Source organism: Dictyostelium purpureum (genome assembly GCF_000190715.1).
Source record: "Dictyostelium purpureum unplaced genomic scaffold DICPUscaffold_22, whole genome shotgun sequence".
Classification (NCBI taxonomy): Eukaryota; Evosea; class Eumycetozoa; order Dictyosteliales; family Dictyosteliaceae; genus Dictyostelium; species Dictyostelium purpureum.
The window spans coordinates 53,187-80,426 of record NW_003519359.1 but is presented as its reverse complement, the minus strand read 5'-3'; the positions used below and the strand labels follow the sequence as shown (position 1 = coordinate 80,426).

General features: G+C 24.3%; 9 protein-coding genes across 9 annotated transcripts; 3 read left to right on the top strand and 6 right to left on the bottom strand.

Annotated features, from left to right (window-relative positions):
• Positions 1–62: 62 nt before the first annotated feature.
• On the bottom strand, positions 63–479 carry DICPUDRAFT_21913 (uncharacterized protein; the record flags this gene model as incomplete). The annotated part of the gene is made up of 1 exon (XM_003284245.2): positions 63–479. A coding segment is annotated over one exon (417 nt), but the record flags the coding sequence as incomplete, so codon positions are not given.
• An 820-nt stretch (positions 480–1,299) lies between these two features.
• On the top strand, positions 1,300–2,318 carry DICPUDRAFT_75271 (uncharacterized protein; the record flags this gene model as incomplete). The annotated part of the gene is made up of 3 exons (XM_003284280.1): positions 1,300–1,420; positions 1,494–2,081; positions 2,143–2,318. The coding sequence occupies 3 exons, from the start codon at positions 1,300–1,302 to the stop codon at positions 2,316–2,318; spliced, it is 885 nt and encodes a 294-aa protein (XP_003284328.1).
• A 68-nt stretch (positions 2,319–2,386) lies between these two features.
• DICPUDRAFT_96644 (uncharacterized protein) lies at positions 2,387–5,635 on the bottom strand (the record flags this gene model as incomplete). The annotated part of the gene is made up of 2 exons (XM_003284244.1): positions 2,387–4,935; positions 5,002–5,635. The coding sequence occupies 2 exons, from the start codon at positions 5,633–5,635 to the stop codon at positions 2,426–2,428; spliced, it is 3,144 nt and encodes a 1,047-aa protein (XP_003284292.1). The 3' UTR covers positions 2,387–2,425.
• Positions 5,636–7,013: 1,378 nt separating this feature from the next.
• DICPUDRAFT_96643 (uncharacterized protein) lies at positions 7,014–8,666 on the bottom strand (the record flags this gene model as incomplete). The annotated part of the gene is made up of 3 exons (XM_003284243.1): positions 7,014–7,867; positions 7,931–8,418; positions 8,489–8,666. 3 exons carry the CDS (start codon positions 8,664–8,666, stop codon positions 7,079–7,081), a joined length of 1,455 nt encoding a protein of 484 aa, XP_003284291.1. The 3' UTR covers positions 7,014–7,078.
• A 1,359-nt stretch (positions 8,667–10,025) lies between these two features.
• On the top strand, positions 10,026–11,105 carry DICPUDRAFT_148075 (uncharacterized protein; the record flags this gene model as incomplete). Its single annotated transcript, XM_003284279.1, has 3 exons — positions 10,026–10,292; positions 10,378–10,481; positions 10,559–11,105. The coding sequence occupies 3 exons, from the start codon at positions 10,026–10,028 to the stop codon at positions 11,103–11,105; spliced, it is 918 nt and encodes a 305-aa protein (XP_003284327.1).
• Positions 11,106–11,178: 73 nt separating this feature from the next.
• On the bottom strand, positions 11,179–15,373 carry DICPUDRAFT_96642 (uncharacterized protein; the record flags this gene model as incomplete). The annotated part of the gene is made up of 2 exons (XM_003284242.1): positions 11,179–15,201; positions 15,266–15,373. 2 exons carry the CDS (start codon positions 15,371–15,373, stop codon positions 11,305–11,307), a joined length of 4,005 nt encoding a protein of 1,334 aa, XP_003284290.1. The 3' UTR covers positions 11,179–11,304.
• A 781-nt stretch (positions 15,374–16,154) lies between these two features.
• DICPUDRAFT_96641 (uncharacterized protein) lies at positions 16,155–19,183 on the bottom strand. The gene is made up of 2 exons (XM_003284241.1): positions 18,917–19,183; positions 16,155–18,771 (listed from the first exon to the last, which is right to left on the bottom strand). The coding sequence occupies exon 2, from the start codon at positions 18,649–18,651 to the stop codon at positions 16,303–16,305; it is 2,349 nt and encodes a 782-aa protein (XP_003284289.1). The 5' UTR covers positions 18,652–18,771; positions 18,917–19,183; the 3' UTR covers positions 16,155–16,302.
• Positions 19,184–20,239: 1,056 nt separating this feature from the next.
• Positions 20,240–21,276, top strand: DICPUDRAFT_148072 (uncharacterized protein; the record flags this gene model as incomplete). The annotated part of the gene is made up of 3 exons (XM_003284278.1): positions 20,240–20,683; positions 20,757–20,898; positions 20,972–21,276. The coding sequence occupies 3 exons, from the start codon at positions 20,240–20,242 to the stop codon at positions 21,274–21,276; spliced, it is 891 nt and encodes a 296-aa protein (XP_003284326.1).
• Positions 21,277–21,399: 123 nt separating this feature from the next.
• Positions 21,400–26,180, bottom strand: DICPUDRAFT_148071 (uncharacterized protein; the record flags this gene model as incomplete). Its single annotated transcript, XM_003284240.1, has 5 exons — positions 21,400–22,921; positions 23,001–23,405; positions 23,459–24,691; positions 25,169–25,209; positions 26,175–26,180. The coding sequence occupies 5 exons, from the start codon at positions 26,178–26,180 to the stop codon at positions 21,400–21,402; spliced, it is 3,207 nt and encodes a 1,068-aa protein (XP_003284288.1).
• Positions 26,181–27,240: the final 1,060 nt, after the last annotated feature.

Below are 27,240 nucleotides of genomic sequence, written 5' to 3'. Positions count from 1 at the left end.
AATAGGACCTAATTAAGAAATAAATAGTTATATAATGTATATCTTTATTTAATTTTTTTATATTAATTATGTCTAAAGAATTTTAGACTGAGCCAATTAAAGTAAACGGTCGCAACTGTTACAGGAACTAATGCAGGTATTAATAAACAATAATACCAATCGTATTTTATGAAATCTAAGATTCTATTGCCTGTATCAGGTAATAATTTTGAAAATATTAAACAATAAGTTGTAACTATAAAGAATGTTAATGTACATATAATAATTATCCAACCATAAAAAGCTGTTAAATCGTGATTTGCGGTATTGTTTCTTTGTAATGGTTTATATTTTTTTCTAACTGGTGCATTATTATTATTTATTGGTAATTGTGAGGGTGATGTTGGTGATTGATTATGGCTGTGGTGGTATTGTTGTGATGGTTGCTGTGGTTGGGATGGTTGGGGTGTTGTTGGTTGTTGTTGTTGGTTTGTTAAATTTGTGTTTGTTTGTTGTAAACCAAGTTGTTGGGGTATACTGGGCGATAGGGTTTGTTGTACTTGGGTTGAAATAGCTGAAGCGGAGGAAGAGGAGGTAAGGCTTTGGGTTGTTTGTGATTGTGGTTGTATATTTAAATTATTAGAACTTGTATTTACATTCGGTGCTGTAGTCGCTGTATTTGCAGTTGTACCATTTTGTTGTTTGTTTAAATTATTATTATTATTATTGTTGATACTATTATTACTATTACTATTATTGTTATTACTATTACTATTATTTAATGGTGAATTTGGTAATAAATTAATGTTACCATTACTATTATTTAAATAACTGGAATTATTAACACTACCACTACTTGTATTCATTAATCTATTCCTTATTCCATATAGTGATGGTGAGGTGCTTGGTATTAAAGGTGGTGATGAAGATGCAGAACCGTGTTGATGTTGTTGCTGTTTGCTTAGCTGTATGTTTATATTATTAGAGCTAATTATTGTGGTGGGAGAGGTTGACATTTTTTATTATATAAATATTGTATTGCGTTAAGATAACTCTTTGATTTCTTTGAAATCGATTTTTTGATAATCCAAAAATATCTGTATTTTTAGTATGTAAAATTTCAAAGAATCATGATAAATAAAAAAAAAAAGAAAAAAAAAATAATTTAAAAAAAAAAATAAAAAAAAATAAAAAAAAATAAAAAAATTATTTTTAAAAAAAAAAAATAAAAAAATTCATAAATTAAAAAATTTAAATCTTTATTTATTTACTTTTTCACACTTTCTTTATATTTTTTTTTTTATTCAAATAATATTTATAATGAAGACATCAAATTTAAGAGTTTGCTCCTATAACATCAGATATGACAATATCGATGATAAACAAAATCAATGGGTATACAGAAAAATGTTGGTTTTTTCAAATATTGCATTTTTAAAACGTAGGTACTGGTAATATATAAATACCATTTACAAAAAAAAGAAAAAAAAAATTAATAATTAATTATATTATAGCCCATATCATTGGATTCCAAGAATGTTTATTTAATCAAATAAATGATTTAAAAGAAGGTCTATTAGAAAAATTCGGAATGAATTATGATTATATCGGATTAGGTAGAGATGATGGTGAAAAGAATGGTGAATTTTCACCAATATTTTATAATACTGATAAGGTGGAATTAGTACATTCACATCAATTTTGGATCAGTGAAACACCATATAAGCCAGGTACCAAAAGTTGGAAAACTGCATGCCCAAGAATTGTAACATGGGGATTATTTAAATTCAAAAAATCAAATAAATTATTTTACTTTTTAAATACCCATTTAGATCATTTATCTGAAAGTGCAAGATACGAAGGTACTTTGATGATTAAAAGTTTTATTGCAACTTTAAAGCCCCAAATTCCGTTAGTTTTAGTAGGCGATTTCAATTCTAATGAATATCAAAAGCCAATCATTAATATAGTCAGTTCAAGTATTGATATCATTAAATCCAAAAAGTATTTAGAATTATTAGAAATTCCTTTAAGAGATGATATATTATTCCAAACTTTATTTAATGCCAGAAATGTAGCAAATTGTAAAATTGGACCAGATCGTAAGTTTAATCAATTGATTATTATACAACTTTAAATAAATATTAATATATTGATTTATAGATACATTCACAGGATTTAATGGACAGTTTACAGAAAATATAGATTATATTTTTATTAATCAACAGTTTAAAACAACATCATTTATTGTATTTAATAATCACCCCTCAAAAATTACAAAAAGTTCTACAATTGCATCTGATCATTTCCCAATCATTGCAGATCTTCAATTTTTATAAAAAATAATCAATGTAATACACAAATAATTTAAATAATAAAAAGGTTTTTTTTTTTTTATTATTTTTTTACAAAAAGATTTCTAATTTTATTTATTTAATTAGTTAATTTATTTATTTATTAAATTATATAATGGGTGAAACATTATATCAAAGAATTTTTTATCGATATATTCAATTTTAGAAAGTAGATCTTTTTTGTTTAGTTTTTCGCCATTTAACATTGTTATATATTGATCATCTGATGAATTTTTTAAAGAGAAATACAAACAAAAATATGATTGAACGTGGTTGGGGTTGATTTGGATTGTTTTTATACATAGTTCGTTTCTGGTCATATTTGTGTTGTTTAATAGAGTTACACTTTCATCAAAACCTAAATAATATGCCAATTGGAAATAATTGTTGTAGTCAAATGGATCAGAGTCTATTGCCTTGGTACATTGCTCGATATTGTTTATTTTTTGACCATGTGCTGTTTGCATATTTGCCATGTCTAAAAATAATTGACCTGTTGTAATATCGAATAAATAGTCTGCATGCACATATAATGATTTTAAGTATACATCTCTTGTTTTAATTCTATATCCATTAATTTTAGCTATCATTTCTAATGCGTTTTGATGGGATGCCATATGGGTTGCTAAACCGAAATAAAATTGTGCTACATATGGGGAGAGTTCAATACTTTTAATAAAGAGATCTTTTTTGCCGGTATGTAAACCATCTGGTAATTTAATTGATTCATTTGGACCTAATAGCTGACCTAATAAAAAGTATGAATGTGCCATTCTTGGGTTAATAGATATTGATTTTAATAGCAGCTGTTGTCTTGTGAAGGCACGACCATTTAATAGTTGAACTGATTCTAATGGCTCGGGTAAATATAGTGCAGTCTTGTAATATGCAACGGCATTCTTTGCAAATACATCGATCGATTTAATGTAGAGATCCAGTTTATTCATTAGCTGGCCATCATTCATCTCTGCATTGTTATATACTACAACGGTGTCATTAATTGTCATTTCATCAGCTAAATAAATATATGATTTTGAATTCTTTGGATCTAATGATATACATTTGATGAATAAATCTCTTTTGTTCATATTCTCGGTGCAGCCTCTTAGTTGGATAACATCTGAGCTTGTTAAAATCATTGCCAAGTTGAAATAGGTGTTTGAATTGTTGGGTTCTAATTCCATACTCTTGCAGTATAAATCTTTTTTGGATAACACAAGACCATTTAGCAATTTGATTACTTCGTTATTCTTTAAAATACTAATTAAACCATTGAATAATCTGGCATCATATGCATTTAGATCGATTGCTTTGATATATAACTCTTTTTTACCAATTTTTTGACCATTGATTAATTTTACTTGTTCATTAAGTTTTAGAGAGTTTGCCAAGTTGTAATAATGAATCCATTGATCTGGTTCTAAATCTATAATCTTGGTGAATATATCTTTTTTTGATAACTTGTTTCCATCCTCTAATGTGATCTTTTCAATAAAGTTTACATTCTTTGCCAAATTAATGTAGATTCTGGGAATAGTGCCATCAATTCCAATACATCTTATATACAAGTCTTTTTTATTCATTATTTTGCCATTCTTTAATTCTACAGTTTCATTTGTTTTTAAACAATTTGCCAAGTTATTATATGCCATTAGATTGTTATTTGGATCAATTGAAATGGAGTTTATATATAATTCTTTTTTATTCATTTTTATCCCATTTAAAAGTTGGATTTTATCATCATTATTTGAAAGGAAAAGTGCTAAATTGTTGTAACCATTTGCATTTTGGGGATTGCAATCTATACTCTTTAAATATAAATCCTTTTTAGACATTTTTGTACCATTTAATAAACAGATGATTTGATGTTTATCTACATGAGCTGCCAAGTTGTTATATGCATTTGAACTATTTTCATCGCAGTCAATGGCTTTTAAGTAAAGATCGATTTTTGTTAAAACGCTACCATTCATTAGTGTTACGGTGGAATCAGTTGTTATAGATGCAAGATTGATATATGGATTAGAATAGTTTGGGTTTAGATCGATTGATTTTCGGTATAGATCTTTTTGATTCATTTTTTGACCATTTAATAATTGAATAACTTCATTTGGTTTAATATTTAAACCCAAATTGTTATATGCAAATGAGTGATTTGGATGAAAGTGGATATATTTTATAAATAAATCTTTTCTCTTCATTACGATGGAGTTTGACATAATAATTGTATTTGTTTTTAAATTCTTTGCCAAGTTATAATATGCTAATGAATAGTTTTGATCTGTTTCGATGGCTTTTACAAATAATTGAATTTTGTTCATCTTTTTACCACTGGGAAGTGTAACAAGCTCCTCTTGATTGTCTAACCCCATTGCTATATTATAATAACAAAATGCATTGGTAGGATTTAATTGTATAGATTTTAAATATAAATCATTCTCTGTTACCGTGGTTCCATCATAAAGTTTTAGTGACTTTTCATTTGGTGTTTCTGACATTGTAGTTGCCAAATTAAAATATGATATAACTGAGTTTTTATTTATTTCTATAGACTTCATATAAAAAGATTTTTTGCTATATAAACCATTTTTTGGTATTAATTCTATAAAATAAAAGTATTAATAAAAATTATTGAATATTAATTTTTTAACCTTAAAGCTCGACTTACCTCTAATTTTATTTTTTAAATAATTTAAGTATTGAATATCTTTACAATTTGAAAAAAAGTTGTGATTAAATCTAACACGAGTGTCTTTCTTTTTGATACTGTCACTGCTTTTAATATTGTTGAAACTTGCACTTTTTTGATCTGCCAGTTGTGATTGAATCTGGCTTTGTCTAACCTTTTGCAACATTACCATTTCAATTTTATAGTATAAGGCATTGAAAAATATAAGATTATAGTCATAAACTTGATGGCTTTTATGTACTTTATCACTCTTACATGATGAACATACTAAAACTTTACAATCCCCACAATATAAATTAGTTTCTTTTCTACTATGTTTTAAACATGACTTTATTTTGAAACTTTCTACCAATAACTGAATCTCTTTATTTAAATGAAAACTTGATACCTTCTTATCGCACACCTTACATATTATTTGATTTGAACAGTTAATTTGTTGTTGATTATGATGTGTTTCTATACTTGTTACTCCATTAATAACACCAATTGTATTAACTAAAGTACTTATTGTTGTATTACTATTCAAACACTTTTTACACACAATATCTCCACACGATAGCAACAAAGGCTCATCATATATTTCAAAACAACTTGTGCATATTATTGATTCCATATTTTTTTTGAAAAAAAATGATATAAATTAAATAAATAAAAAAAGATAAAATATGAATTTTTGAATATATAATTAAACAAAACAAAATAATAAAACAAATTAATTAAATTAAACTGGTATTGATTAAAATAATAGCTATTATTTGTTATTGTAATTATTTTTTTAAAAAAAATTATAAAAAATATTATAAATAAATAAATAAATAAATAAATAAATAAAAAAAAATAATAAATAATAAATAATTTATTTAACCAAAATACAATAATCCTAATAATATTAATAATGATATTTAAAAAAAAAAAAAATAAAAAAAAAAAACAATATATTAAAAAAATAAAAAAATAAAGTATTTAATTGTTATTAAAATTATAAAAAAATAATAATATTGTTATTTCAATATAACTGTAATCAAGTTTCATATGATTTTTTTATGTTTGTGTGAAAGTGTGTTTTTTTTTTTTTTTATTTTAATATTAATATCACAAAACAAAACTTAAACATTTTCCTTTATGTGTTATATGATAATGATAGATAATAATATTGCTAAACAATTTTATTTTTAACCTCTTTTTCTTACTAACTCAATACCCAAAGAGATATAAACCACGGACTCACTATTCAATATAATGATATTTGATAATAACAATTTTACACTTAACATACTAAAAATATGTGCAGTACCTATTCAATTTATATGTAAAAATATTTTATCATGTGTGTGGTGAGTGTGTGTGAGTGAGAGTGCATGTATTATTTTTATTAACGAGTGGGTGATTTTTTTTATTTTTGTTTTTTATAAACACAAATTTAATAAGATAAAGTAATTTAAACCACCATTTAAAAGAAAAAAAATTTGTAATTTTACCTTTAATTAATTCGCTATTACAATCTAAAGATTCAAAAGGCCAATCTAGATAATAAATCATTTTGATGTTCCCAAAAAAATTTTATTTTTTTATTAATTTTTTATTTTTTTTTTATTTTTTTTTATTTATTTTTTTTTTTGTTTTGAATAAAAAAAAAAAAATTAAAAATGAAAATAATAAGAGAACAATGAATTATTTTATTTTTTAGATATTTATTTTCTAATGCTTAAATTGGAATAAACTCCAATCTGTCATTTTCGAAACTGGGTTTATGGGTGTTTTTCCATGTTAAAATCTATTTTCAGTTCTTTTTTTATACTATCAAAAATTTATAAAACTCTTTAATATCACCTATTTTCACTTGATCTGAAATAACAATTGTATTTCACAGTAATATTTCTTTATAATAGTAATTGCAATAACATCATATTGGTTTTTAACTCTGAAAAAATATAATTGTAATAGATATAAAGAAGAAAATTTTCTAAAAAATAAAAAATAAATTTTTTTTTACAAAATACCTTTTTTTTTTAATTAAATTTTATTATTATTAATTCTTTAAATATATGATGATCTCCTAGATACCACTGAAATAATAATTTGACATGTCAACTTCTTTTTCAATTATTTCATTTCCTAAACCTTCTCTTGCAGCATTTAAGAGTAAACCATGATCCTGATCGATGGTCCATGTGAATAAACCACCCAACTTATTTTGTACAGCATAATTTCCTTTTGATTTGACAGATCTGGGGGTATCCAAGGACATAAATACACCCGAATTAGAGTTATATAAGAAATCTGCATCTTTTGCTCTATCAGTGTATAGAGTGAACCCATTTTTTCCTGATTTAGAATTAAAATCTAAATAGTTATTTAAAATATCGTAGTATTCAGTGACCCCACTCTCAAAAGTTCCTACTGTTGTAGTTTCTTTTGGTGAGTAATCACCTTTGAGAGGTGAAATACTTGATATTTGAGCACCCTGAGCATTACGACTATAGGAAGCATAACCAATAAACAAACTCTTTGATGGAATATTTAAATCGTTTACTAAATAACTAACGACTGCATCAATACTATTTGGATCTGCTCTGAGGTTGGTATGATGTGCCAATGATTCAGCCCATGGAGTTCCAAAATAGTCATAAGTCATAATATTAATATAACTAACACCTGCCTGCATTAAAAGTGGAATATTAGCTACTTTTATCTTTTCAATGACTCCAGCTGCTGCAATACTGATTTTAACATCATCACGACCTATAGATGAAAGAGAGCTTTTGACACTTATAATTAATTGAGCAAAGTTTTGTGGATCTTCTGGGCCATATTCATTATGTTCTTCACCAGCAGCACCTGGATACTATATTATTTTATTAATATTTTATATTATTATTAAAATATTATAATAAAAAACAATTCTTACCTCCCAATCGAGATCAATCTCACCAATCATTGGAAATCTATTTAAGAGATCAGCAACCCCATTTGCAAATGTTTTTCTTTTTTCAGCTGATTTTACCATTTCATGGAATGCTTGAGACATTGTCCAACCCCCAATTGAAACTGAGATTACCAGATCTGAATTTTTTTCTTTTAATTTACGAAGACCACCAAGGATACCTTGACATTTATCTTGAGAAAAACATCCTAAAATATCATCACTGAACCACCCATTGAAACCAACATTACGATAAGATAATACATCACCCCAACCATCTGTAAAAGTTGGTTCATTATCTTTTTTGTTAAAGTCTTTAGCAGCTTTTTCTATTATAAATCTCTTATCACCCTTGTCACCGACTATTCCACAAAATCCAAGAATGATTTTATCATAAGCTTTTGGGTTAATATTCATTAAATCACGACCCCTACCAGGTTCAACTAAACCATCTAAACGACCATCATATTGACCTGTTTTTTAAAAAAAACATTTTAATTTTTAATTTTAAAAATAGGTTTTCTATATTATAAGGATACTTACACCAGTCAGTATAATAACCAAAAACTTTAAAATCATTCTTTTCATATGTGTTGTATAATGGTTTACCAACTCTTGCTGATGTATATGAAAACTTTGAGTCCTCTTCAGATGGATTAAAGTTATTTCTTACATATGTTTCTTCTGTTAAGCTATCTTTTAATATTAACTCTTGTGACATTTTATATATAAATTATAATTTATAAAAAATTGAAAAAACAAATTATTTATATTAAAAAATGAAATTTTTTAAAAAAAAAACCTCCAAATCAATAGAAACAGTTGGTAAATCTACAAATATTAAATTTTTAAATCAGATTTTTGATGATTTTATTAAAAAATGTAATTTAAATTGAAAAATTATGATAATGATTAAAAAATTGTTGTATTTTACAAAATGATTTATACACACCAACTCAATAATAAATTATATGTTATTTATTTAAAAATTATGTATAATTTATATTATTGTTGTTCAAACTTAAAAAATGGTGATTAAAACAGTTTTAAATTTCACACGATATAAAATTAATATTTATTTAGTTTAGTGAGAGCACTTGGGTCAATGTGTGGGGTTAATAAGGGGGTTGTGTAATTATATGTGTTTATGGGGTTTTTTTTATTTGAATATTGGGAAAAAAAAAAAAAAAAATTTTTTTCAAAATCTCGATGGTAAAGATTTTTTCAGATGATTTATGATATTACATACCCATATTAAACCTCTCAAAATTTTTTATATATAAAAAATTTAATTAAGATGTTTTTTTTTTATTCAAATTATAACTATTAAGAAATAAAATTCAAATTATAAATATTATTATGTCTCTTTAAATTAAATTAAATAAATATAAAAATAAATAAAAAAATTATCTTGAATCTGCAAATAATGGTTTTTCATTGTGAATACCTCTAAATCTTTTTAGATTTCTGAAGCTCAATGATTTTTTCTTCGTTAATGGGGATTCTAATGACATTAACATTGCTAAAAACCAATTAAAGACAACAATTAAATTAAGTAAAATCCAAACTGATTATACTAAAATTCTATAATTGGTTACCAAAATGAAGTATAATGAGGTTTGTAAAAACTTGATGGAACTAATCCCAAAATCCAAATTAGTTTTACTTCGGTTAACGGTTAATTCATATAACCCAATCTTAAACAAAAAAAAAAAAAAAAAAAAAAAAAAAAATTAATTTAAAAAAAAAATTAATTTATGACGTTTTTTTTCTAAATTCTTTTTTTTTTTTTAATTTTATTTTTTTTTTTTTTAAATTAATTTAAATACATTATTCCAATAGCCATTGATTAAATAATAATAAATTATTCTATTGTGTGTGTTTTATTTTATTTTTTATTTTTTTTATTTTTATTTTTAAATTTAATCTTATTTATTATATAATAAATTAATAATAATTATTATTATTTTAATAACAATACATTTGTAACAATATTTTTTTTTTAAAATTATTTTATTTATTTATTTATTTTATTTCTTTATTGAAAATACTTTAAAAAGTTTAGAAAAAAAAAGAAAAAATGTCTAGTTTTGTCGATACATGTTTTAAATTAAGCAAAACACACGACTATACATTTTTTACAGTTCACACATTATTTTGGTTAATAGGTCACTATTTATTATCAGATAATAAGAAACCAATAGAATCGAAAAACAATGGACCAAAAAATAAAAAATTACCACCATATAAATTAACAAAAATCGAAAAGATATTTGCTACGATTATGATATCAGTAACAATCATTAATATATTACTTAGAATTTCTAAAGGCGTTCCACATTGGTTAGTAAGTTTTATCAATAAAATTTCCATCACCCAATTAACAATAATAAACTAATAATCATTTTTTTATTATTTTTTATTATTATTAGATTCAACCATGCCATGTGCTCTCTGTTATATTAATTTGTGTTTTATTAGACAAGAATAGTAGCTCTAATTTATTTTATCTTTATTTCTATACTTTATGGATGCCGTAAGTGCTATAATTTCCTATAGGTAATAATAATAATAGTGTATATATCAATATTAACAATTAATTTATCATAACAGAGTATTTGGATTATTAGCAGTACCAGACGATTCATGGTTTTATTATTCATGGGAACCATTTGTTTTTTATCTTCATCATTATACTATGGTTCTTATTCCATTTTACTATTTAATTTTCAATCATAGATTCCACGCACATTTTAAATCAAAAACATCATTATCATACGAACATTATTTTAATCCAAAACTATCAAGCTTCAAGAATCGTATCAAATTATTTGTTCAAATCTTTATTTTAGGAATGCTTTATCATACAGTTGTTTTAGGTTTTGGAGGTTTATTACTTGATGAAGATTTCAACTCAATGAGATGTCGTTTCCCAGGTGGTGAAATGTTAGGAATTTGGTGGAGAGAAGCTTTATCAGTTGGTGGCTTAATTGTTGGAATTTTGGTTGCAATGATCCCAGATACAATTTTCCATTACTTTTTACATAAAGATAATAATAATCAACAACAAACTAAATCAACTCCATCATCAAATTTTATTTCAGATTTATTTAATTACGTAAATACTTTAGTTAAATCTGAAATTAAAAAGAACGAATAATAATTTATAAATAATAAAGATCGTATTAAATTATTTTAATAAAAAAAAAATAATAAAAAATTTAACAGTTTTTGTTATAATAAATTAAATATATAATAAATAATAATATTTATTTATTTGTTTTGTATTTTTTTTTAAAAAAAGATTTTATAAATTAATAATTAAATTAAATTTATGTTTTTTTTTATATATTAAAAGATTATTTTTTAGATTTTGATTTGGATGACTTTGTTGTTGTTGTTGTTGTAGTTGATTTTGCTTTTGGTTTTGATTTGGTATTTGATGATGTTGATGATTTTTTAATTAATTTTGATTTTGTAATATCTTCATCTTCATTATCATCTTTTTCATCATCAAGTAATTGTTTTGATTCTTCACCTTCAACCTCTTCATAGCCCTCAGCAATATTAACATCGCCAGAACCTTTTGTTACAGTCAATAGTGAGTGGTCATATACTGCATGAGATCCAGCTTTAAATTTCTTTGTAAATGAAGTTTTAAGTTGTGCAGAAATACCAGAAAGTATGTCTGCTTTATCCCATGTTGAAAGCTCTATAATTCTGTCTCTATCATCTTGAGTTAAGCCGTATTCATCCATTATGTTGATTACTTTATCAATACCTTCTTTACCATCTACAACCAATGGTTCAATGAGATAGTGTTTTAACATTGGTACATAGTAAAGACGAGTTTCGTCACGATTTGAAAATGTGTTACTAGTTGAACGCATATGTAATTGTAAATCTTTAACGAAACGTTGTTGTTTTGATGCATTGCTATATTTTCCTAAATAAGTTGGGAAACGAAGTGGCATTACATTTGGGGTACCACGTACATAACCTGCTGGAAGAATAGATGATGCTACACCATAGGATGGTAATAATTGCCATGCCATCTCCTTACCAACAGCTCTACCAATTTCATCAGAATCGCAAATTGCATCGGCAGCATCAGAATACTTTTCAATTGGAAGATTATTTCTATCTGTTCCATATGGTGTTATACTAAGATAATTCTCTTGAACCAATAATGGTACCAAAGAGAAATCTGAAAAGAAATATTCTAATTGGGTGTTAATGTCACCATTAGATGTTTTGAATAAAAGCTCGACTGCACTAAATGGAGTGATATCAAAATCTTTAGATTCAATTGCTTTTTCGATGGTAAAGTTATCATAGCTTTTCTTTGATCTTGCTAACATTTGAAGAGTGTTTATAGTTTGTCTAATATCTGAATGGGTAGAGACGAAAATCTTTTCGACCATATAGTTTGTTACTTTCATATCTTCATGTTTAGCGATTTGTAAAATACGTGTTGTTACTTGGGCAGCAGTTGGTCTCTTTAAACGTAAATCCATACAGTAGTTCTTTAATGACTTGATTTTGTTACTGTAATAATCGTTACAAATACAAATGAATGGGACTTTTGATTTTTTAATCAATTGAATAATTTCAGCTATACCACCACGATCGCTATTACCAGAAGAACCATCAATCTCGTCTAAAATAATTGCGTTGATCTTTTTTTTTTCTGTTGGCTGGGCACTAAAGAAATTACTAATGTTTTGATTATCTGATGCACCTTTTAATACTCTTTCAATTTCAGATTTGCTTCTAGTATCACTTGCATTGAGTTCGATTGGTTCAAATCCTTTCAATTTGCAAAGTAAAATGGCTGCTGATGTTTTACCAATACCTGGTGGACCTGATAATAATACAGCATTTCTCTTATTTGGATCTTTAGGTTGCTTTTGATTCCATTGTGATAAAAATAAAGATAATTGTTCAAATACTGATCCATTACCAATTAAATCTTTCAAATCTTTTGGTTTATATTTTTCTACCCACAATTGGTCATGACCTTTTGGAATTGAAGAGATATTAGGTGGAACTACAATTGATGACATTGAAATGGTTTGTGGTGGTGGTGTATATGCATATTGGAGTCCTGAAGCTGGTTTAAATGATGAGGCTGATGAAGTGGTTGTGGTTGTGGTGGCGGTTGTATTTGGTTTAAGAGGTAATGATGGTTTAATGGGTAGTGTTGGTTTTGCAATACCTTTTGAAGCTGCTGCTGTTGTTGGAGGAGATGAAGAAAGTGGTGGAGTTGATACCATTTCTTCTTGTTCTTCTTTTGTCTCTTCTTTTATTGGTTGTGGTGCAGTTTTTGAAATCATTTCAAATAAACCATCTTCATCTATAAAAACAACCCCACGAATTTTTTTAGCCTTTTCAAGCTTCTGTTCGCCCGCACCAGTACCAACAATCATATGTGTAAGTTTTTTAACTGCAGATTTAGCTACATTACCACCATACTTTTTAATTAAATTTTCAGCTTCGTCTCTTTCTAAACTGTCCAAAACGCCACTTATAAAGAATGTATATCTTGCTAAACAATTCTGTTTACCGACTGGTAATGGTTTTTTACCTTTGTTTGGTGGTGGTTCTCTTGTTCCAAATTTGAAGTTAAGAAAAGCCATTTGTTTTGCACTTTTAGCTCCTGGTGTAGGTGTTGGTTTAGATGGGGCAGATGTTGGCTTAGATGGTACAGATGATGCTGATTTAGATGGTGTGGATGATGATTTACTTTTGAATTTCTTGTCTTGTTCCTCTTCACTTTCAGTTTCTTCACTTTCGGTATTATCATCTGCATACTCTTCCTCTTTGGCTTTTTTAAGTTTTTTAGATAACGGTGCTGGCTTATCAACCTTCATTTCTTCACTATCTGTTTCTTCATCATCAAAAATTGAATCTTCATTAAATTTACTATTAGTTTTTGATTTTGGTTTTTGTTTGGATTCTGGTGGTGAATTAAAAATATCATCGTCATCAAATTTTTCTTTCTTTGCAGTTTTTGTTGGAGTTTTTTTAATTGGTGTAGCTGATTGTTTATTTTTTGCAGGTGAGTCTCCAAAAATGTCGTCATCATTAAATTTATCTGATTTTTTTGTTGCAGTTGTTGTTGCTGATGTTGTGGCTTTTTGATTTTCAGTTTGCTTTGGTGAGCCAAATATATCATCATCATTAAATTTATTTTTTTTAGCTGGTGATTTACTTGTTGTTAATGAACTAACATTTTTATTTGTATCTGATGCTTCTTCTGTATCAAGCATTTCTTCATCTTTTGGAGCGGCCTTGGATGGAGATTTAATTGGAGTTGGTGCCTTTGAAACTTGTGGTGCTTTTTCTGGGGTTTTATTTATTGCTGATGCTCTTTTTGGAATAGCTGAAACTTGATTTTCTGCAAAGATATCATCTTTTTTTGGTTTAATTGATAAATAAACTTCATCGACCTCCATACCATTATCTAAAACTCTTGTTTTCTTTTCAGGTGTTTTTTGTTTACTATCAGAAACCTCAACCTTTTTCTCTGGTGTTTTTGTTGTTGTTGTTGACTTTGTTGGTGTTGACTTTGTTGGTGTTGACTTTGTTGGTGTTTGTGGCTGAGTTGTAGCTTTTTCTGGAGTTTTAATTTTCCTTTTCTTTTCTTCTTGTTTTTCATCTTCAGATGATGATTCTGGTTTTTCTTTTCTTTTTAAATTTGATGATTTATTTGATGATGATGATGATGATTTATTTGATGATTTTCTTTTCTTTTTTTCATTTTCTGATGACTCGGTTTCTTCATCAGTTGTTAAATCAATTTTTTTTGAAACTGGTTTTTTAGATTTTATTGGTGTTGAAGATGATTTAGCGGGTGTTGTTTTTTCATTAACAATCGATTTAGTTTTAGTATCAGTATCATTGTTATTATTTAATTTGTCAGATGTTGAGTTTTTACTTCTGTTATTATTTTTTTTATTTGAGGGTTCTTCCTCGCTAAAACTAAAATAATCATCATCATTATCTTCTGAGCTTGAGCTATCTGTTTCTTTTTTTAATTTCTTTAATTTTGATAATCTATTACTTTTATTATTATTACTATTATTATCGTTACTATCATTATTTTTACTTATATTATTATCTTTATTTTCTTTGTTATTATCTTTTTTAGAGTCTGAAGGCTTTAAAGTAGTAGCTTGTGGTTTTTCTTCTTCTTCATCGCTAAATGAAAGTTTTTTTGGAGGTGGAGCAGCTGTAAAAAATGATCTAATATCCTGTATATTTTTATTAATATAAATTTATATTTTAAATAATTTATTTAATCTATATTTTACTTACAGCACTACCAGCAGCAGCAGCGGTTTTTTTACTTTTTGAACTATTGCTACTTTTTGATTTTTGTTTTGGGGAAGATGACTCTGTAGGTGAACTTGATTTTTTTGCCATTTCTTCCTCCTTTTTTTATATATTTAAATATTTTAATTTGTTTTTTACAAACCTGTAAAAAATATATGTTTTATATAAATAAAAAATGAATATCTGTTTTAATGTCGATAAATACAACAAAAAGTAAATATTACAAAACTAGGCGCCTTTAAAAATAATTTTGTTTTTAAAAAATTGAAAAAATTTAAATTTAAAAAAATAAAAAAAAATAAAAAAAATATTTATTTAATTATTTTTTTTCATATTTTAAAAAAAAAAATTTGGTTGTGTTCATTTAATTAAAAATATATATATATATATTTTAATTAATTAATGGTACCATTAAATAACAAATTTCAAGAAATATGCAATGCTATATTTTTAAATTTTATTAATATGAAAAAAAAAATTAATTTTCCAATAGACATTTAAATAATAAATGTTAAATTAGGAAATGTTTTTTTTGGGTCTATAAAAAAATAGTTTAAAATAAATTTTTTTTTTTTTTTTTTTAATAACAAAATAAAGAACTTTTTAAAATGAACAAAGAAATATATGGTACAAATATTTAAATTTTTAATTTAAAAAATAATAAAGATATTTACTTTTTTTTTTTATTTATTTAATTTTTTTATTTAAAATTCAGATATCGACAGAGATGAATTAAAAAAACCAGGTTTTAAAGATGCAGAAGACAATTCCCAAAAATTATATGAAAAGAAGAATTATGACAAGTATGTAAAAAGAACAAATAGAACTGACAACCATAATGAAAATTTGGATGTAAATTATTACGATAATTATAATAACTATAAAAAAAATTAAATAAAAATTAAAAATATTTTATTTTATTTTATTGCTTTTTTATATACAAATAAAAAAAATAGGATTCTTTTTATTATTACTATTATAAATAAATATTATCATTATTTTAGCTATTTATTATTATCTTAATTTGTATCATTATATATTAATAAACCATGAAGATTTTGAACATAATAGCTATTTGTTAAAGGTTGAGAGGACCACGATTGTCTTGAGCCAACTAAATTTGCACAAGATAAAGATGTTGAAATATCAGTTGAGTTAATGCTATGATATTTGATGTACCATTTGAAAGGTTGTTTATCTGATGATTTTATTTGTGGTGATAATGGGTAGTAGAATATACAGTCATTTAATAATAAATAAATGATCATAGATTCTGTATCATTATATAATGATATTGAATAAATATCGTTACTGTTGTTGCTAATATTATTACTTGAAAAACTACTATTAACAGGTAAACTATTAAATATTGCACTGTTGCCTGTGAAATGTGGAAATTCTAATAGTTCTGGTGTCATCTTTAATAGATTAAATCTTTTAAAGAATTTTTCATTCATATAATAAATATAGTTTTGATGATAAAAACAACCAATGATTGGGGATTTTTGGAAATCATTCATATCTGGATCTTGGAATTTCGAAATAATTTCACATTTGTTTGTGGTTATATCTAATCTTTCTATTTCAATTGAAGCTCTTCCAATTTGTAATGATTTGTAGGTACCACCAAATATATAAATGTAACGTTGACCATCAAAACTTGTTAAGCAGCTGTGTTTTGGTTTTGAAAGATTTGCAATTCCTGGTTCATATTTATTAGTTATTAGATTATACTTGTCAATATCTTTGATAGGGTCTTTTGATTTAGAATTAACACCACCTATTAAATAAAGGTTTTCATTTTGTATAATGATGGCAGAGCAATTGGTTTTAAAGCTTTTTAATGGTATAACGATTTTAGTTTGAATTTGATTGGTTTTAACATTAATTCTAAATATTTCAATTTGACTATTTTTTTGGTTCTCTGATACTGTGACTAATAAATTATTGGACTGATTGCCGTTGCTTGAGTCTTTAAATGCCATCATTTTGTATGCAAGAAGTGGATCTTTCATTGTATGGTAATTGGTTAAAGTATTGGTACTGCCTTCGGTAAAAGTATCTGAAAATGGTAAGAAATGATTTGAATCTATATCGAATTGATATGTTTTGTCTTTTGAAAGTGCTAAAAGCTGTTTGTTGTTTTTGAAAAAATAATTGATTTTACCCAATGATCTTAAATGATCTGCTAATTTATTATTAATTTGATCTGATTCTTGTTGATATTGATAGTTGTTTACATTATTTGAATTGACCACTAGTTTAGCTATTCTCATGTTGATTTTTGAAAGATTTTTTATTATTTTCAATTTATTTTTTTCATTTGATTTGATATCTACAATACATCTTTTGGTAAGATCAGCTTGACTTTCTAAAGATTTAATTTGTTCTTCTAATTGTGATTGTTCATATTTAAACTGATTTTCTATAAACTTTAACAAATAATATTTTCTTTCTTCTAAAATTTGCTTGTACTGATTGAATTCTTCTTGAATCTTTTTAAATTCACTTGAATAATGTGTAACTGATTGTTGTTTCCATATTTTTGATAATTTTATTTGTTTTACCAATTCAAATAGTTGATGATCTAAAGATGATGATTGTTGTTGTTGTGGAGATAAATATGGATTTGGTGTATCTGGTTGATTTCTATTGAAAAGGAATCTATTAATTGTGTTTCTATCCATTTGAATTTCTTTGTGATCTTTATGTTCAAAGTCGACACAATCCGGGCATATAATAGTTTTACAATCCATACAATAGGTGTGACACTCTTTATTGTGTTTTGGGCAAATTTCATTTGGATTAACATTCGAGGATGATGAGGATGATGATGAGGCAGCTGTATTCGATATTGGGGCATTAGTATTTGAAGATGTTGAAGAAGTTGAATTATTATCGGTTTCATCACTATCAGAATTGGTAGTACTACCAACACTACTTGTGTTTGGAGAGGATGAGAATGATATTTGAGGAGATGAAATGGATGATGATGAAGTTTTATTAGTTACTACAAAGTTACTTGAACAAGTTTCTGATGAAACTTCTATTGAATGTTGTTGTAGTTGTTGTTTTTGTTGTTGTTGTTTTTGATTCTGTTGTTGTTGCTTTTGCTGCAAAAGTTGTAACTGCTTTTCTTGTTGCTTCTTTTCTTGCTTTTCATTTAGTAATACTAGTTGTTTTAGATATAAATTGGGAAAGTGATATAGTATGTCAACATTACAAGATTTGCATCTCTTTAAACTTATTGATTCTCTTTCGCATTCATTACATAAGGTGTGGTTACAAGGGATGTATGTTTCATACCCAGTTGATACATCCTTTATTAATGGTTTTTCACAATATAAACAACTATAATTGATTTCCATTATTTTATTGTCTAAATATATTTTTTAAATTATATTAATCTATTTTTTTACCAATATTATTATTATTAATATTATTGTATTTGTTTGGTTATTGTTATATATTTCACTTTGAGTAACAATCTAAATAAAATATATTAATAAATTAGTATTTTTATTTAATTATAAATTTGCAATAAAATTATAATACTAAAAGTAAATTTACTTTTCAAAAAAAAAAAAAATAAAAAAAATATATTCTTTTTGGGGGAAATTTTTTTATACATACCAAATATTTACAAAAAAAAAACTCTAGATGAAACAATATGACTATAATATTTTATATATATATAAATTATATTTGTGAAAAAATAATATATTAATGAAGATATTTTATTTTAGTTACAAGAATTATTAGTATTCTATATTATTTCACTTTTATTTATAATGGGATATTAAATATAAAAAAAAACCAATAATTTAAATACAATATTATTTATTCTATATATTTTATTATTATTATTATAATAAAGGATTATAAATAATTATATTTCTATTTTCTCTTTTTTTTTTATTGATTATTATTTTTTTTTTGTATTTATTTTGAAATTTAATAAAATTTAATTTAAAAAAAAAAAATATATTTTAAAAAGAAAAAGTATAGTTATCATATAAAAGTGTACACTTAATTTTGAATTATTTGAAATAAATTAAAATTACACACTCACAACACACATACAAAATCACACACACACATACACACATACACACACGCTCTCATTTAAAATAAAATATATTTATCAAATATACATATAAATATATTATTTTTTTATGAATAAAGTGTGGTTTTGTTTATTATTTATTTTTATAATGTTAAAACACACACATAAGAACAAACAACATTCAAATATTGTGATTACTCTATATATTATTTTAACTGATGTGTAAATAAAAATAAAATATTTTTTCAACTTACAATTTATTTTTTTTAGAGAGAGAATATATTATAATGTGGTATTGTTATTTATTTTGGAAAGAAATACAGTACTGAAATATTTAAAAAAAATAAAATAATTTGTGGTGAAAATATTTGTATATATATATTTTTTTTTTTAACAATAAAATATTTTTTTCTTTTTGATGTGTGTTTTTTTCAAAATTATATATTTTCTTTTTTTCATAATAATGGTAGGTGCGTTCACAACAGTTTTTATTTAAAGCTTAAATATTGTGTGAGTTCTATTTAAGTTGTGAGTTTAAAAAAAAAATAATAAAAAAAAAAAAAAAAAAAAAAAATAATAATAAAGTCTTTCTAATCTAAATAAAAACAACTTTATTTGTGTGTGTGTGTGTTTTTTGTTTAAATTTTATAGAATTATTTTGACCTTTATATTATATTGTTTTATTTTGAATCACATTCAATCATTTTATAAATTTGAACCATTTACAAAAGAAAAAAATTAAAAAAATTAATTAAAAAAATAAAAAATCATCAATTTAAAAAATAAAAAAAAAATTAATTTTTTTTTTTTTTCTTTTTTTTTTTAATTTAAATTTTACCACACCTTTTATAATTATTTTAGAAACAGGAAGCTTATTCATTTAGGGGAGAATGAATAACGAATTTTTATTATTAGCATTCAACGTATCAAATTGGAACCCAAGCGAAGAAGAATGGGATAGTTGTATAAAGAAATTAAATGATGAAGTTGAAAGAAAACGAATTATGAATTTCAAAAGACCCAATCCAAACTACAATAAAGACCAACCCCATTTACAACCACAATGGCTAACTGGTAGAATCAATGATTCTGCAAAGTCATCAATGGCTGGTAGACTATTGATCATAGAGTTAACCAAATCAATGCTAACAATAACTGACGAAAGTTCAATTAGATTTAATAGAACTGAATCAAATAAACCATACCTTTTAGGCGATAATAAAAACTATAATTTTAATATATCTCATGATACAGATTGGGTGGTTTCGTTGGGTTCGCTAAATCTGCCAATAGGTATTGATATAATGAATTCTAAAATACCAAGAAGACAAACAGTAAGTAACGTAATTACAAGATATTTAAATAGAAAAAACTTTATATTTAGCTCATATTTTCTATAAATTTTAGGCAAATGAATTTTTCGGAACAATGTCATCATGCTTTACAGATAAAGAATGGAAAGTAATCAAAGATGAAAACAATAGTGAAAAAATTAAAACAGATTTGTTTTTTATACATTGGTGTTTAAAAGAGAGTTATATTAAAGCAGGTATGTAATTTACACACCTATATTAGTTTTAATTTCAACATAAAAATTCATACTAATACTCTACATAAAATAGATGGTAAAGGATTAGAAATAGAGCTAAAAAGTTTAGAATTCGAAATAAATCAAAACAATCAAACAGCTCAATTATATATAAATAAAAAGAAAATGAATAACTATCAATTTACATATTTTAAATCATTTTTAAATCATAATAACCGAAATGATAATAATGATAACAATTATAAAGAAGACAATGATGATATTTTAGCAATATGTGTCGATGTTTCAAAAATAAATGATCAATATATTAATAATATAATAACTAAAGATAATTTACAGGTTAAAATTTTAAATTCAGATTTTAAAATAAATAAATAAATATATAAATAATAATAAACAAATATTTTAATTTCTAATTTTATTTATATAAATTTTATTTGATTGATGATATCAAAAAAGAAATGAATCAATTTGATACTAATCTTATTGCGTGTATAGTTATTAATTGTAAATGTTACTTTTTCTTCTTTGTTTTTTTGAATTTTTCATTCTGGTTCCCATTCCATGTAGATTATCTGAACTATTAGATGCTGGAATTGAGCTGTTGTGATGGTTTTGATTTGTGGTATTAACTGCACCATTACTATTATTATTATTTACTAAATTTAAAACAGATTCGGATTGTTGTTTTACTAATAATTTTTTTAAATGATTGGTTGAAAATGTAAAACTTCTACTTAAACCGTGATGTGGGGAATGCTGTTGAGGTTGTAATGGTGGAGGATTTTTAATATTATGAATTGGTGAATTTGGTGAGTGATTTGTACCGTTAATACCTTGATTTGGGGAACTATTACCACTGTTGCCACTATTACTGCTAGCTTCATCAATATCATTTTCGATTTTGATGTTACTATTATTTGAACTATAATTATAATTAAAGTCGTCTTGTGGAACTAATGTCGGAAATACAATTGGTGAAAAGTTTAATAATTGGGCACCTGGAGATGAATTACGTCTTTGGTGATTAAATGGACTTGGGTTTTGTTTACCAACTGGACTTTGCTGATAATGTTTTAATTGTTGTTCCATATCTCTTTGCTGTTGTAATTGTTGATGATATTGCAATAATTGCTGTTGTTGTTGTAGATACCCGCTATTACCATCATTGTTGTTGGCACCGTTGAAAAGTGGACTGTTGACTAATGATGGTGATGTGGTTTGGAAATTACCGTTTCTAGAGAATGAGCTAAAGATTTTAAATAAAAATATAAAGAATAGCAAGGCAATGACACCAATTAACATTGAAATGAATAATGTGTTTTCAGTCTTTCTGGTTTCTTCCATTTCTTTAATTTTGTTCTTTAAAAAGATAATATCATTCATTGATTGCTTCTTAAATATATCCAAATCTTTTTGTGCCTTTTCACTCTTTGATAATAAACTTTGGAATACCTTTTTTGTGTCATCTTCCAAATCCAATAAAATCTTTGAGTAGTGCTGATTTAAACTTTCAAACAATTGCTTGAGGGTAAAACTGTTGCTTTCAAGATTCTTTATTCTATCTACTAAAATCTTGAAAATGTTTTGCTGTGAACGATGTTGAGACTGTTGCTGCTGTTGCTGTTGTTGTTGTTGTAATTGTTGAAAAATAAAATTTGAATCTATATTAATCTCTTCGCCATTATCACCAGATACTGGTATATAATGAAACTCTGGAACAACAAAATTATTGATACTGATTTTTTTTCCCATAATCTCTTCATAAATTGAATTGTGATTTTTAATTGTTTTTTTTTCACTTGGTAAGCTTGGTGAGCGATACATTTTTTCTTTATTGTTATTATTATAATTATTATTATTGTTATTATTGTTATTATTATTATTAACATTGCCTTCATTTACACCAACATAAATTTCATTCTTTAAATCATCGACCATAGTTGAACCATAAACTTTTAGTGTTGAAACTGGGCAATATAACTGATCTCCATAGTGTGATGTTATTGATATTTTAACATACCTTTTATTTTATAAAAAAAAAAAAAGAATTAATAAATGAAATACACGTTTAACTATTAGTTTAATTAAAAGATTCTTACTTATACCATGACTTTTCTTTTAGTACAAAATATTGAGCTTTTCTAATATTTTCACCTGTAAAATTACCCAAAAAGTTCCATTCATCAGATGGAAATCGGTTAGTCCCGTATACTGAAAAATCTTTAAACATGGATGAAAAGAATTCAAAGTTTGCCATTTCTATTATTTGAATACCAATCTCTTCACATAATTCGACCACAAACCACTTTTTTGTGTCACAAACAGATAATAAGTATCTATCTTTCGATGATTGTAAAATGCTACTGATTTCCCTGGCTTCTTTATTTGATGCAACTACATTAGCGCCACAATCTGAAGATGCATAATTGAATTTATCTGGTAAATCATTTGGTGTTAAAACTATTGGTTTGTTAATTTCTTTTTGAGGATAGATTGGTTGTTTTCTATTGGATTAGTTGTTGTTGCGGATGGTGAAAATGGTATAATTGGTGTATACATAAATTGACCATTTCCATCATTATTATTATAATTAATATTATTATTATTATTATTATTATTATTATTATTATTATTATTATTGTTATTGTTATTATTTTCTTGTTGGTGTTCTAATCTTTCTTTTTCAAAACTTTCTTGTTCATTTTTTTTTTCTTCTTTTTCTAATCGTTCTCTTTCAACAGCCAATTTAAATAATTCTTCTCTCTCTAATCTCTCTTTTTCTTCAAGCTTTAACTTATCATTTTTTATTTGCTCTTCCTCTTCTAATTTTTTTATTTCAATATTTTCTTTTTCAGTATTTTCTTTTTCAATGTTTTCTTTTTCAATTTTTTCTTTTTCAATATTTTCTTTTTCAATTCTTTCTTTTTCAACTCTTTCTTTTTCAAGTTTTTCTTTCTCTTGTTTTTCATTATCTTCTTTTTCTGCTTTCTCTATTTCTAAACGTTCTTTTTCTTGTTTCTCTTTTTCTAAACGTTCTTTTTCTTGTTTCTCTATTTCTAAACGTTCTTTTTCTTGTTTCTCTATTTCTAAACGTTCTTTCTCTAATCTCTCTTTTTCTTGTTTCTCTTTTTCTAAACGTTCTTTTTCTTCTCCTTCCCTTTTTTCATTCTCTTGTCTTTCTTTTTCTTTTTCTTCCTTTTCTTCTTTTTCAATTCTTTCTTTTTCTTTTTCGATTTCTATTTGCTTTTGCCTTTCTATTTCGAGTCTTTCTTCTATTTCAATTCTTTCTTTTTCTTTCTTCAACTCTTCTAGTTTTTCGTTCTCTTCGACCTCTAATCTTTTTTTTTCTTCGATTTCTTTTTCATCAATTTCGACATTATTTTCTTTAGTTTGGTAAATTGGAGATTGGTTGTGAATTTCTTTATCATCATTATTTTTATCTTTTTCTACAACTATTTCCTCCACCTGTTCTTTTTCTTCTTTTGGTGTTAAAACGGGTTCATTTTGCTGTATCAAATCTTGACTCTGTAGTGATATTTGTTGTTGTTGTTGTTGTTGTTGTTGTTGTTGTTGTTGTTGTTGTAATGGTTGTTCATTTATTATATTATCATTTTCATAAAGAATATTATTATTATTTTTATTTATAAATTGAATGTTATTTTCATTAATATTGCCATTGTTACTATTAATATCGTTATTGTTATTATTGTTATTTATATTATCATTATTATTTCTATTATCATTAATATTATTATTATTTGCTAATACTGATAAATTATTAGATAATAAACTAAAAAAAAATATAATGAAAATCGTTACAAATATAAATTTAACCATAATATATAAATATATATATAATAGAGATTAATTAATTGTATATTATTTATTTTTTTATTTCATAAAAGGTTATTAACTCGGATATTAGTTAGATGTGTCACCAAAATAAAAATTAAAAAAAATTAAAAAAAAATTAAAAAAATTAAAAAAATTAAAAAAAAAAAAAAAATTAATTTAAAATTTAAAAAAAAACAATTTTAATATTAATATCAAATTTAATTATCAATTACGATCCAAACCTTTATCTTTTAGTTACCAAAAAAAATTGTATTATGTGATTTTTATTTTTATTTAAAACTTTATTTTAGAATAAATAAAAAAATTTATTCAAAACATAATATTATTATTTGTAAGAAGTTTATATTTATACATATTTGATATATTTTATAAAATCTAATTTTATTACTCAATTGCTATATAAGATAATTACCTTCCCAAAATTAAATGTAAGGTTAATATGGATTCAATTGTCTATTTTTATAAAAACCTGTTTTAATTTAAAAATAAAAAAATCAAATAATTCAACAAAATAATTTGGTATTATAAAAGAATAATAGTTTTAATCATAGGATCAATAAACATTAGCAAATAATGATATTTAAACTTATAATAACAACACCCTTTAAAACATCCTCTATCATTTTTAGGTCCACCAAATGGCAACAGAAAAACAATACTTAACAATCGTTTATAATAGTCATAATATATACACCTAAAGACCATTTAAATTAACGGACACACTATTATTTTAAATCCATGTTTTATAATATTCAACTATTATATTAAAAAAATAAAATAAAAATAAAAAAATAAAAATAAAAAAATAAAAATAAAAAAATAAAAATAAAAAAAAAAAAGTTAAATAAATAAATTATTTATCAAAAATCACTATTATTTGATTGCGTTTTATTATTTATCATTATTTTAAAAAAATTAATTATTTAAATTTATTTAAATTTATAAAAAAATATAAATTTTCATAACTTAAACACCCACCAAAAAAAAAAAAAAAATTTTAAAAAAAAAATATTTTTTAAAATAATCCACAATTATTTGAATAAAAGAAAATTATTTATAATTTTTTTAAGTTATTATCCAATTGAATTTTAACTTCAACGGTTTTTTTAATAATATCTGAAATATAAATAACTAATTTTTATACACTTCTTTTTTTGTTTAATTCAATTAATATGGCCTAACTAAATTCAAAAAAACCACTTTAAAGTGGTGACACCCCCCATACACTAAAAATATAATAGTGCCACATACACAATACCCACATAGATGTGAAGTTATTATGATAAAAACAAAAATTAAATATAAATTTATTTTCAATTTTTTTTTTTTATTTTAATATTAAACTTATTTTAGAAAAAATTAAGATAATATTATGAATCCAAGGTCTTTTCAAATTTAAAAACTGATTTAACACATACGCACATTATTTAAAAAAAAAAAAATTCTTCAAAATAAGATTTGATTTTTTTTAAAAATTGTGTCCTATTATGGATTTATTATAATAGTATTTTAAAATAATATAATAAATTCCTTAGTAATCTTATATATAATAACCTGATTATTCAATTAAATAATATTTATTAATAATTTTTAATTTTTATTTATTTTTTTAATTTTCCTGAAAAAAAAAAAAAAAATATAAATTTGGAAAAATTAAATTATAGTTTTTCATTCATTCAAATGAACTTTGTTCTACAAATAAAATAACAATAATATATTTCTATAAAAAATTTTAATATATTTATTTATTATTTATTTATTTATTTATTTATTTATTAATTCTGTTGTATATATGTTTTTAAAAAAAATTAAATTGTAAAGAAAAAAAAAAAAAAAAAAATGAAATTTTTAATATCAACTGCTATTTTACTTTTATCATCATCTGTATTAAATGCTCAAATTCCACCAACTTGTATTAATTATCAATGCGATGCAGGGGAAAATCAATCATGCTCTAATGGAATGTAGGTAGAATTTTTTTTATATCAAAATTAATTATTATAATTTTTTAAAAAATATTAATTTGTTTTTTTTTTTATTAATTCAAAGTTTAAATCCATCAAAAATTGATATTTGTGAACAAGGTTTCGTCTGTATGTCTAATTCAAGCAACCCATTAGAAACTGATTTTACATGTAATGCAAAAGTTGATGTTGGAGGTGAATGTAAAGCTTTTGCAGAAAATGAAGATTTATCAAATTGTTTCTCAGATTTAGTATGTGTCGATGGTAAATGTCAAGAACAAAACAATACTATCCAAGTTGGTGGTGAATGTTCTAATAACGATTCATGTATTACCAATATTTGTCAAGATGGTAAATGCGCTGCTGTTACTTCTTGCAATGTAACTGATATTACAATTGATCCATCAGCATGTCCATTCGGTCAATATCTTAAATGTGACATTATCACAGGTAATGCTACTTGTGTAGAATGGTTAAAGGAAGGCGATGAATGTTCTTCAAGCTATCAATGTTCATATGA

Bases quoted from the DNA above. Each gene is read 5' to 3' on its own strand.
- DICPUDRAFT_96641 (XM_003284241.1), bottom strand. From the start codon at position 18,651: ATGGAAATCAATTATAGTTGTTTATATTGTGAAAAACCATTAATAAAG.